We start from the raw sequence: 12,354 nt of genomic DNA on the forward strand, positions 1-12,354 counted from the left end.
AGACCAAAACCAGATGTTTTTGTGCTGTACAGCCCAGCAGTAACAATATAATCTGATGACTTCCAGTCACCTTGCAGCACTATCTATCAAACATAAAAACTTGCAGGTTAAAGTTCAGTGTCCACTTGTGTAAATGATCCATGAAGCTCCAAACAGAGCTCTCCTGAGCAGGTCAAGCACTCAGGGTGAGAGGTCATCAGTCCAGAACCGCATTGCACGGGTACCACGGAAAGCATTTGAAGGATGTAAATGTTTAAAAAACCAACACATTTTAAAATGTACTTATTTAAAAGTTTATTGTGTTCTGAAGAACTTCTGCCACCTAAACTTGATAGCATTATCACTTCATTAGAAGACCGAAAGGCTACAATTCTGCTGCTCCTTTGCTCTCTAATGCACCAATAAATTCCTACTGGTGGATGTAGGTAATCTGACCAATGCAGTGCCTTTGGAAGGACTTCCAATCCCTGCATCATTCAGCAGGATCTAGTCTACTATTAAAACTTCACCTGTTGAGAATAGCTATGAAGAATTCCTCTCTTCAGTGCTTCATGTGTTGAGATTTTCATTACGTATGACGCATTATAGCCTTGTGAGATGAAGAGAGCACAGAATGGATTACTGCTGGTTACCACACCATGTCCAGAAGTCAGCAACAATCGCGTGATTTCTTTGTTCCCTACTTTGAAAAATTGTGTTTTAAAAGTAATGCAGATTCTCATTTACTAACTTACATTTTTCAGTAACGTGCACTGCTGGAATAAGCAGAACAAAATTCCATTTTGAAACTCAACTGGAACAAAGCTAAAGGTTTCATGTAACTTCTTGCTACAGAGCATCATGACACGATACAGCTAAAGGCTGCACTGCTGAGTAGAATTGCTCAGGTTGGAAAAGACCTTAAATATTATCAATGCAACCACAACCTAACCATACTACCCTAACTCTAACCCCCTGCTAAACCATGTCCCTGAGCACCACATCCAAAAGGTTTTTAAACACATCCAGGGATGGTGACTCAACCACCTCCCTGGGGAGCCTATTCCACTGCTTAACAACCCTTTCTGTAAAGAAGTTTTCCCTGATATCCAACCTAAACTTACCCTGGCTCAAGTTCAGGCCATTTCCCTCATCCTGTCACCTGTCACCAATGAGAAGTGACCAACCGTGCTCTCACTGTAAGCACCTTTCAGATATTGCAAGAGAGCAATAAGGTCTCCCCTCGGCCTCCTCTTCCCCAGACTAAACAGCCCCAGTTCCTTTAGTCACTCCTTTCAGCTGTATATTCCCTGTACACAACATGCATACGTAGCTGACGTGCTCCCAAAGTTCTCTATCTCCTTCAAGATACTTTAAAGAACACCGAATAACCACAGAAATGGCCAGTTACTGACCAGAAGCTAGAGAAACTTAACTACAGTAGACTAAGTCAAGCACATCAAATTGAAATTGTTAGGTAGATTGGTACTGCCTTCAGACTTCAAATAATAATAATTATACATTAAAAAAATCTACTCTGGTTATCTTGAGTATCTGTTACATAAACACTGTGGGACTCACACAGCGATTTCAGCAGCTCAACCATAACCATACACATATCTTTCAGAACTTTGTTGCTGGCTTTAATCTACCTCAAACAATCGTTGTTGTAACAAGTATTTATTTTGCAAATGAAAAAATAATTGCAGTCACCATACAGTAATACTTTTTCTTTGTTTCTACTACAATAACAAAATAAATCAGTCTTAAGGACATGAAGCTCTCTGAAATGTAAAAGAACAGTACCTACCTGCTAAAAAACATTGCAGGTAATTAACATTGTAATTTGTTGGCTATTGGAATGGTGCTTGCTGGAGTTCCAAGTCTAGCCAGATCAAACTGATAATACTTGGCACCAATATGACGTCTTCTGTGTTCAAACAGCACATGAAATCAGCTCTCATGCTATTACCGCTCGTTGCCCAGCAGTAAAAAGCACAGTATTCAAGTGGCTGTTATTTGCAATAGAATGCCTCCAAGCACCAGGCATGAAACGACTGTATTAGGACCAATGGGCCCTTCCTGTCCCAGGGAGCTCACAATGGGCATGTGGAAGGTGATGGATGGGTGAGACTGTATCCACTGCAACTGTATCCATTAACACAACAGGTACAACTCAGGATATCCATTGCTTTAAGTATTAAACTTCCACAGGTATGAAATTAAAAGTGTTTCAACAAGAGATGCAGGTGACACGTAGGAGGGAATTCTGCAAAAATTTATGCAACAGGAACAAGGGGCAACTGGAAGCAGCATGAAAATGCTTATTTGGAAATCTAGAATGAGGGTCATAGAAGTTGATCTGATGAGATGATCAGACCAGGAGATAACTTCATTTGAGTAAGAGGGTTGGGCATGGGCTCACATCAGGCTTTGGCAGTGATGTGAAAGTAAAGAGAGCAGTTTCACATCCAATGGAACAAAGATGACAAAGCCAGAACAGTAATGCAGGAAGCAACAAGTCAAAGCAAGAGCCTAATGAACAGTATACTACACAACTTCCCAGATACTGTGAAATATAAGTTGTCTAGCTGGCAGGGACAGAAAAGAGATGATACTAAGTCAGATCAATGTGAGCCTGAATTAGACTCTAGATTGCATGACCAGGCAAGAAAATCAGTCAGGGGTGCTGCAGAATGTAGACTGGGACAGAGCCAGCACATGAGGCTGTAAGGACATCCACGCTGAGGATCACTGAGATGCTGAAGGGACTGGGGCACCTCTGCTGTGAGGAGAGGCTGAGAGAGCTGGGCCTGCTCAGCATGGAGAAGTGAAGGCTGAGGGGGATCTCACCAATTTTTACAAATTGATTACAAAACCTGAAGGGAGGGTGCAAAGAAGATGGCTCTTTTCAGCAGTGCCAAGTGCCAGGGCAAGGGGCAGTGGAACTGGAACACAAGAGGTTCTGTCTGAGCACCAGGCAGCGCTGCTGTGCACTGTAAGTGATGGAGCATTGACACAGGCTGCCCAAAGGCTGAAGGCTCCTTTTTAGAAATTTTCAGAAACTGCCTGAATGTGGGCCTGGACACCCTGCTGGAGGTGTCCCTGCTGGAGCAGGGTTGGAGCAGATGGACCGAGAGGTCCCAGCCAACCTCTAATCACTGTCATTCTGTGAAGCAATTGACTAGGCATTAACAGAAAAACAGATAGGAAAGCAAACTATGAGGGGTATAAAGCTGGTGATGCCCGGTTGTACTGAGGCTGAAGTAACATGTGTTCATCCACAAGGTGCCTGAGGTGGATGCATTTTATTCTGGCCATGAAACAGACTTGAGAGCAGTATTGTACCCAAGTTGCAGGTAAAACTACAGTTAAAGACATTTGCTGTTCAGCTCACCTTTTAGCATTACATAGGAAGCCTTCTCATAATCCCACATCCTATAAGTGATGGCCTTGATTCTTTAAAATGCTTTTAGATCTTTCTAGGTGAAAGGCATTGCAAGTACGAATCATTCAGAACTCCTCTGCTAGTATTTTCTTTGTGTGAAAGGCTAATCCTAATCTCACTTTCATCTGAAAGACATATAGGGAACTGAAGTCTCTTTCTTAACATCAACTGTAGAGCAAGGAGACCCCAACCATTCTTAGCCACGTAACCGTTACGGAGAAAATAGGTGGGACTTTCACTGTCCGTGAAACAACAACTGTTTGGAATGGAGATACACAGAGTAGCAAAGCACACAGAAAGCCACTTGGAAAAATACCAACGTGCTCCAGCTTGCGCTCTTTATGTTGTCAACTGAAATACTTGAAATCCCCCAACGTCCAGTGGAAGGAAGAAATAAGACGACATTTAGCTTTGGAATGCAGTAAAATAGCTTTCCTTTTCATTCTTTTTGTTTAATTCCCAGAAAACTGATCTGTAGGATTGTCTCACTAACAACAACAAATCTCAACAAGTGCCATCAGTGTGGCATAATAGAATACTTTTCAACAGAGGTCAAAACCTAAAAGAACTATTCCATTTATTCCGTTTTCCATAAGGCTTTATTCTATTTTGATAGACTCATACCCATGAATATCCTCGTGGACATTTTGAAAGCTATAATTTCAACTCTGAGGTTTTGCAAGCTTTGTTTTTTGTGGTGTACGCTATCATAAACATCCTGAATGTAATTACAAGTGCAATTTTGTGGGCTGTATTTTCCCTGTTTGTAGCCGAAAGCCAATGTTTACAAAAACTTTTCAGCACTCTGATTTGATTTCAACTTTTTATTATTATTACAAATGTATATTATTTTATTAAAAAAATTCACACTGAAGCAAAGTCAATTTCATTTCATTACAACCAAGAATATAAAATGAATGCAAGGGACTCATAGTTTAGTTTTAACAGTCATTTCAAGAGTGACATCAGGACAACTTAAAAGCAGTAAACTCTTAACTCTAGAATGAGAAAAGTATTCCATTTTGTGGTTTCGTGAGCCCATCGGCATGGGCACTGCTGGACGTGGCCACCACTGATGGAAAGCGGCAAAGTTTTGTGGCAGCATGGGGCGCATACGCAATAATTCCTAATGAAAGCTACAAAAATGAAAGATGCGTGCATGAAATCATTAGAAAAAAGTAACTGAGTAGAGACAGGCACACTTCCACAAATAGTAAACATGGGAAAATACAACTAGAACGATTTGAAAAGTATACTACCTTACGTATATAAAAAGTTCTTTAAATTGCTGTTAAAAAGGACACGTTCTGTCCACATTTTGTGTAATACTTTTTAGTGTCTACACAAGACAAATTTTTAAAAAAAATTAAATAGTATTAATTTACTACTAAATATTTAGGAGATAACAGTGCATTAAGGACTTCTTTTTTTTCATATAGTAATACACATTGCTCCTGTCTGGCGACATTTTTAGAAGATTACGTATGGCCTTATGTACAATACATTTATTTAACCCTAAAACAATTCTTTGCTTAATGGTGTTAAAGTACCATTCCTGAAGATTATGAAGAGGAACTAAGCTTATTATGTTTATATAAAATATTATACAATTTGAACACTTCTAGCTTCCCACCACCCCTCCCGCTCAGGATGCTCTTCCCTCCCCCTCCCCAGATACAGTGTCACAGATACAGTGCAGGACTTGCAGCTCTCCCTACATCTCTCCTTCGTTGTGCAGTCTGTGCTACATGAACTTCACCCACGTGTACCAGGCTGCTATTCCATTCCCAACACAGCCACTGCCTCTGAGCCCGCAATGGGAAAAGCTGTGCTCAGCAGCCCACTCTGCCGCTGTGCACGCAGGAAGGAGCCAACATCTCTGCTGGTGTCCCTCGCCTCCCTTGGTACCAACACGCAACACTTTGGTGAGGGAACAGAGCTTATGGGCAAAGACAAAGCTGGGAAGTACTAACCAAACTGCACGAGCAAAAACTAATAAAAAATAACATGGCCCTGGCTTCCCATGACACACTACACAGTTCGCTTCTTCAAACCTCATGAAATTACCCCTGAAAAGCAAGGCTTCTTTCACTATGACTGCCAGCCACCCCAAAAATGCACTGCAAACTCACAAGAAAAGGCAAATTAGTTCCCAAACAGAAGACAAAGAAACCAGCAAAGCATGCACAGCACGCATTTTCCAGCAGACACCTGTGCTTGTGCTCAACTCTCCATTCAGTTGTTACTTTGAAGGCAATGGAAGAGGTCAGCTCAGCTCTTTGCTTCTGCACAAAAACTGGAGGGGACTGGGGTATGGACCATCTGCCTGGGCCAACAAACACACATACCAGTTTGGTTTGGGCAAAGGGCATGGCAGCTGCTCTAGAAGCTGGAAGCACACTCAACCAAAGGACCTAACACTGCTGTGAAGTTTCACACTCTACACAGTTTAATCTACACCACGATTTTGCCTTGCTGGCACAAGAGCCCAGCATAACCCTACAAAAACAAAACACATCTCCCCGCTACTATGTGATCTGCTACAGCAGAGGGGGAAATAAACGTTGGGTGATTGTAATGGAAGAGAGAAAAGGATACGGGCAGAACTGAAGGCTTAAATTGGGAGGAGACAACAATTACTCTTCCACTGGTTAATTTCCAGAGATGTGTAATTCAAGTCACAAATACATATTAAAAAATGATACTTTACAGCATTGGCCAAATATCTATCAGCTCAAGGTCCTTCATGCTAACATCAGGCAGGATGTTTCTCTTATGGAAAGAATGGAACCCCAGGTTCATTGAAATAAAATACTTAAGATCGGTCCCCTCAAACAGGTTACTGGGGCGGGTATACACGCGTAGCACTTCAAGGCCTACGCATTAAAAGTATCTCTTGGGAGATTATTTTTCCCTGAAAACAACTGCATTTTTTTTCCTTCCAGATTGGTTCATTTCATTTCCACCACCTTCTTACCCATCTGATGACAAAAGAAGACTTTATTCTCTTTTCCAGAGAATCTGAGTGTTGTCAAAGTCGCATGATGGGGACATGGCCAAACAAGCCAACTGCTCACTAAAGGCATGAAAACAACACATTTTTGAGGGGGAAGGGGACAATAAAGTTGACTGTGTCAACTTTAATAACCCAATAAAATCAAATTCCTGTCTAGCTGTGCTAAAAAGCATTCTCCTCAGAGCAAACAGACCCACATGTCTTCCTAGGTATGAGCACAACTTCAATGTGAATGCGTGCAGGTAAGTACTGCAATATTTACAGAAGAGAACACAGTGTAAGTGGTTGTAACACCGACTATTCACATATAAACTCCTCTGATTACACCTTCTCTGGACACCAACTTTAGAAGCTCGCTGATGTTACATCGTCGGCAGCTTTCGAACAGCATTAATGGTTTTTCCAGGTTTTCTGCAACAAGACCTCCTTATTTCTGATGGCTGAAGGAAAAACGAAGCTGTCCCAAATTATATGTTGCTTCTCTCCGAATAACTGTGGTTGCTGAAGTTGGACAATGATTCTCTGATCACGCTTCTGAAAGCTGCTTATTTACTGGGGATTTTCTGCCAGCTACCCATCCACTTACAGTCCTTAGGCACAATCAAAACATGTTTGCTCTAGGGAAAAAGAAACATTTCAGTGCAATCAAGCGCATCTGGTGTAACTAATCTGGGTTAATCACAGCAATGTGAGGGACATAGAATATGCATCACCGACATGAAAAAGGAAGAATTTTCAACATGCTTTTCAAACTGCACAATAATTTCTCTTAATTATCAATCTAACAAAAATTGACTAAACGTATTCGCTTTTATAAGTCTCAGTATTTCTGTCATACTCAGGAATGTGAAAGAGAAGCTACATTTATAGAACTCTCACATACATTAATCAGCTGCTTAACAGAAAAACAAGCCATCATCCACATTCCTCCTGAAACTTGAGGGCAGTAAAAACGTTTTCTCAACTATTTTGGTGTCCAGCCTGGGAAGACATTCCATTTTTCTGTTCCAACAAATCCTGAAAGCATCTCCTTTTTATGTGACAGTCATTGTTCCATTTAAAACAACACTTAATTTAAAACTAGTCAGAGCACGATCACTGTGATTTCAAGAATTCAATGTGAATGAGTTAAATAATATCAGCAATCTTCTGTCTGGAGTTCAGTCCAGTAGCATGAAGCGTATTTGCTGCTGCAGAGACTTGGGTCATTTTTTTCTTTTTTCCTTTTTCTTTTTTTCTTTTTCTTTTCTTTTTCTTTTTAAGACCTCGCCTGAAAACTAGACTAATAAAAACAGAATAGTAAAATACTCTGGAACAGTAAAATTTTGCTGTTCTTGACATCCATGAGCAAAACAGTAATATCCTGTGAAAATAACATAGTGCTTTAAAAAGGTGCAATATACCTGTATAGCTAAACTGGTTTGCCTAGTATAAAACTAACTATATACAAGCTTGAAAGCCTGGGAGTTCAAGATTTTAAAACTTTAAAATCCCATCAAAGAGATTGAAAAGACAGATTTATGGCAATCACTACAGCATAAAGGAAGGTGCACCAGGAATCCTTCAAAATTCCAAAGGTTAAAGAAGTTAAGTGCTGGGTTCAGATCAGAAGGGTTCATTAGAGTAACCACAATAGAGCACATGCAAGGGCAGGGAGGAAGGAAAACTTCACAAAAATCTCCTTTATGGCAATAAAGGGCAGGAAAAAAAAAAAGTCTTCAGTAAGTAAAGTTTTCCTTTTGCAATTGAGAATTTCAGTTCTGCATCATAGTTCGTATTTTTGGTTCTTCTCATCATCACAAACTTCATATTGCTGGAGACTTCTGGCTTTTAGTCCGTTCCTTTTGAGTGCAGTCTGTTAAGCCTCTCAGTACCTGTGAGACTGGTGAGATTGGTGATACTGAGAGCTCTGCTGAGATGATGTGGAATAGCCCATTGTACTCTGGGACTGAGAAGATCCCTGAATGTTGCTTTGGTAACTCAGGCGTGAGCTGGAGTGCTGGAGAAAAAAGAGAATGGGATGAGGGAAATGAAAAACAGCCTGTTAGGACTGTGCAGCACAGGAAACTTTCAAGCTCTCTGAAGCTCATTAAAATCTGGCTGTTGGAGAAACTAACTGAAAGGTATTACTGTTTTAAGTCCCATAAACAGGTAATCAATCTGATCTGTAATCAGCCTTAACGCAGCCCAGAAAATACGCCATGTCATTGGCAGACATTTAAAAGTACAGCACATGCACATCAATTATTTGAAGTACAAATACACAATGAACATGTCCAGTAAGACAGGACCTTTGTCCAGGAAAATGATAACATAAAATATTATAATTTTAGGTGAGTCTTTCAACCTGTTGCCTTAATTACTGGAAAACAGCTGCTTAATGATGGGCATGTGTGTGTTCAAATTTATATGTCTGTGCTAAATGTTTTTTTCCCTCCACTGTTTGAGATGTTAGCTAAGAGGACCTCAATTTCTGCAACCCAGGTTCATGGATAATTTGTGACCTCCAGAATGTTTAATTTGAATGCTTATTATCATGCTATTCCCTGTCAAGAATTAATAACGAGCTGCAAAATCACTTTGTGCAAAAGGTACGGCTTAATGGATGGGAGACTCTCTAGCAAAGTAAACCCTACAATCCAATCCACAAAATATGAATCTACAAAACAAAATGGTACATCTACTCACAGACAGCAAGCCATTTGTTTTCAGCCAAGTTAAGTGCAGGCTCAGCCATCTTTCAATAAAGATTTCTTTCACTGTGTACAGCTTGGTTCTACCTGCCTATGCCTTACAGTTATCAGAAAGACTGTCAAACAGTGATCATCCAGGAAGAGTATTAAAATCCTACATTCTGATTAAATATCAAGATCAGGAGTTATTTATGGAAAATATCTGGAAAATGTGAGTTCTGAAAGGAAAGCCCACAGATCAAGTGGGTCTGTAAGAATACAACATTCTTCACAGACCAACCATCTGCTCGGCGCAGGTAAGAGACAAGTCAGTGGTCTCATCTAACCATCAGATCCCAACCGGGAGTGCTATGAAAATGTCTTGACAGCTTTCCAGCCAGATGAAGAAGAGCAAGAACCCAAAGTTTAGGCACTGTCAAAACATTTCTGCCCTTTCTTTTCCTATACATAGCTTTATCTTTAATTTCACATAAACTTCAAAACATACTAAAACCTAAAAATACTGCATTATTTTTTCCATGTTCTGTTTAAAGATAGAAAACTGAAGGTTGATTTCAAGGTGAAGATTAGTGATATTAGAGAGAGATAACTGTCCATCTTCTAGACCACTGTATCTCAATATAATATCAATATAATCAATATCAGCTTCACTTGTTCACCAGGGGCAGTTGGGAAGAGGACAGCGCAGCACGCCAGCTTTGAAAGAGATCTCTCTCAGTGGCACATACACCATCAGTAACCAGGCTGTGTTTGGCCTGTGTAATTAGAATGTTTACCAAGTGTCTGAAACATATAATTTGGCACAAAATTTTGCAACTTTTAACAGGAAAAAAAAGAAGAATTATGATAAATACTGTGATCATATAGGAACCACTTCTGGATGAAAATGCCACGTTATCACGTTAAGCAAAAAACCTGAGGTCATATAAGCAACGTTCAGTAAAAATTAAGAGAGAATTCCCATTGTCATTTGTAAAAGTAACACATATTGATATTGGTATTGACAAATCACAAAAAAAATTCAACAGAGACATTAGGTAACCAGCTAAATGAAACTCAAAGCAAAGCAATTCTTCCTCCTACTTCTGAGTAGGAATATAATGGAGTAAAACTGATGCATAGGACTACAGAACACCTGCTCACGCTTATTTTTATTCTGCAGAAGAGACTTCTTTAAAAATTTATTTATTTATTTATTTTAGAACTAAGTCGGACTTGGACAAATTGCAGACATTCCTCTCTGGAACAGAAGACTGTCAGCTAGAATTTAAGGGCAGACAGCCAAATCCAAATTTAAAAATGGATAATCAGATCAGACAGTTTAGCAAGTGATGTAAAGGGAGCATACAGATCATTATTTTGCTGCCTGTGCTGTTAAATTCTAGAAGGAAAGGGTCATGGAAGGTTAAAAAGAAAAAGAATTTAACCATCTCAAAAAATATTAGATTTAGACTGCTAAAAACTTGTAAGGTGGAATCTTGCCAACAGTTTGGAGAGCTGTGTAAGGATTCTGTAATGGACATCATCAAATGCAGCATATCAGCTCTCAAAATACAGATCAAAACAGGCCAGCCATAAATACTATTAGTCAGACAGCTGTAGTGATCAGTCCAGACTTCGAGCCTGCCTGGAACTTTTCAAAAAGGAAACCTTGTTGTCTTTACCCTTGCATTGCCCTCAGTATCTGTGTGATCATTTGTAATTAAAAGAGTAAAACAGAAAAAGGAGAAAAATGTCTGACACTGAGAAATCAATTGCATGTGGAGGAGGTATGGGTGGAGAAGCCAAAGCAATTCCAGAGCTTCTTTGTTTTGTATTAAAGCTGTTTATTTTATGCTTAAAATAGCCTGAACATGTTTCTTAAAGGTGGTATACTCTTGAAGGTTGGTAGCAAACAGAATCCCTAACATGCTTTAAAACATACTTTTACTAGCTACCTTGCTGTTAATCTGCTTTTGACTCATTTTTCACATTCTTCAAGTATTGAAGAAGTTGGTTGAATCAACTCTTTGGACATTTAGTGTCACTTTTTTAGAGGAAAGCATCATAATTCTATGAGAGAGAGACAAACATGCAAGTCCCAAAACAATTTGGTGATACGTGAATGCTACTGAAGTGAAAAACATGAAATCTATTCAACTCTGGCCACAACACATTACGCATGCTCACGCCCTGCTTCAGCATGATTCATACCGATGAACCAAAACTTGTGCTAACATGCATTTTCTCTTTAACTTTAGAAGTAAATTTAGTAAGATATTGGAAATATTGGAACAAACTACAGAATCGTTCCATATGTGAGATGATATCAGGTAAAACAAAGCAGAAACCAAAGGGAAAAGCCTGGCTCTAATTTTGACTTGCTTCCCAGGATCTGCCTCTCACACAGGATTTAACCTTGCCAAGAGCCAAGTATTTTGAATGCGATATGATGCAGCATTTACATTCATGAAATAGTTGCAGTGGCTTCGCTAAGATTATTCTCACATAAAGCTATGCACATACTTAAGTGCTCTCCTGGGGTGGTTGAGCCCTCAACACTTAATGGGGTGCAGCAGATATAACTTGTTTTGTATCGGAAATTACTAACCACAGTGCAAAACCTTTTTACTGCCCTAACGTATCAGAGCATACCTGCTAAGGCTACAAGGAAAACTCGTTACAACATGATTTTTTTTTTTATTGCAGCGGGGAAGACAGAAAACGACATTTTGCCTCCACGCAATCAGAAGCAGCAAAAATTCAAGAGGTACCTGATAATCTGAAGGCATGACAGGCCCGCCTGAGTTAGCGCCTGAAGGCCCTATGCGTGGTTTCTTGTTTGGAGGCACCTGGTTGAGGCTGGAGTCCTGGCTGTGCTGGAGTCCTGCACCCGCGCCCCCTCCGCCCGCACCCGTGCCCCCGGCCGTCCCATTGGTTTGGGTGCTGTTCTGCTGCTGCTGCTGCGGTTGCTGCGGCGCGGCCTGCGGCTGCTGCTGAGGTGCTGTTTGCTGCTGATGTTGGTTCTGCTGCTGCTGATTCTAAGGGAAGAAAGAAGTGACACGACACCGTCATTTGCTCCGTACCCGTTTGTGATCCTGAGGGAGTCACTAAGCCTGGTGCCACCGTGCTGCTGGAAAGGCAGCATGCCCTCATGTTTGCCAGGAAAGCACGGCAAGGCAAGGTAATGCATAAGATGTGCTCCTGTGGGCCTCAAACTGGGGTATGTCATTTGTGGT

At 40.5% G+C, this 12,354-nt stretch overlaps 2 protein-coding genes across 2 annotated transcripts in view; one reads left to right on the forward strand and one right to left on the reverse strand.

Moving 5' to 3' along the window:
• Nucleotides 1-12,354, forward strand: part of RPF2 (ribosome production factor 2 homolog) — a 242,505-nt gene that overhangs the window by 41,466 nt on the left and 188,685 nt on the right. The window lies entirely within an intron of this gene.
• Nucleotides 4,213-12,354, reverse strand: part of CDK19 (cyclin dependent kinase 19) — a 117,341-nt gene continuing 109,199 nt past the window's right edge. The window contains exons 12-13 of the mRNA XM_048937270.1: nt 11,890-12,156; nt 4,213-8,442 (exon numbers count right to left, since the gene is read on the reverse strand). Coding sequence (XP_048793227.1) covers nt 8,311-8,442; nt 11,890-12,156 — 399 coding nt within the window. The 3' untranslated portion in view covers nt 4,213-8,310. The remainder of the gene's footprint in view (nt 8,443-11,889; nt 12,157-12,354) is intronic.

This window comes from Lagopus muta, chromosome 2, assembly GCF_023343835.1.
Source record: "Lagopus muta isolate bLagMut1 chromosome 2, bLagMut1 primary, whole genome shotgun sequence".
Taxonomy (NCBI): domain Eukaryota; kingdom Metazoa; phylum Chordata; class Aves; order Galliformes; family Phasianidae; genus Lagopus; species Lagopus muta.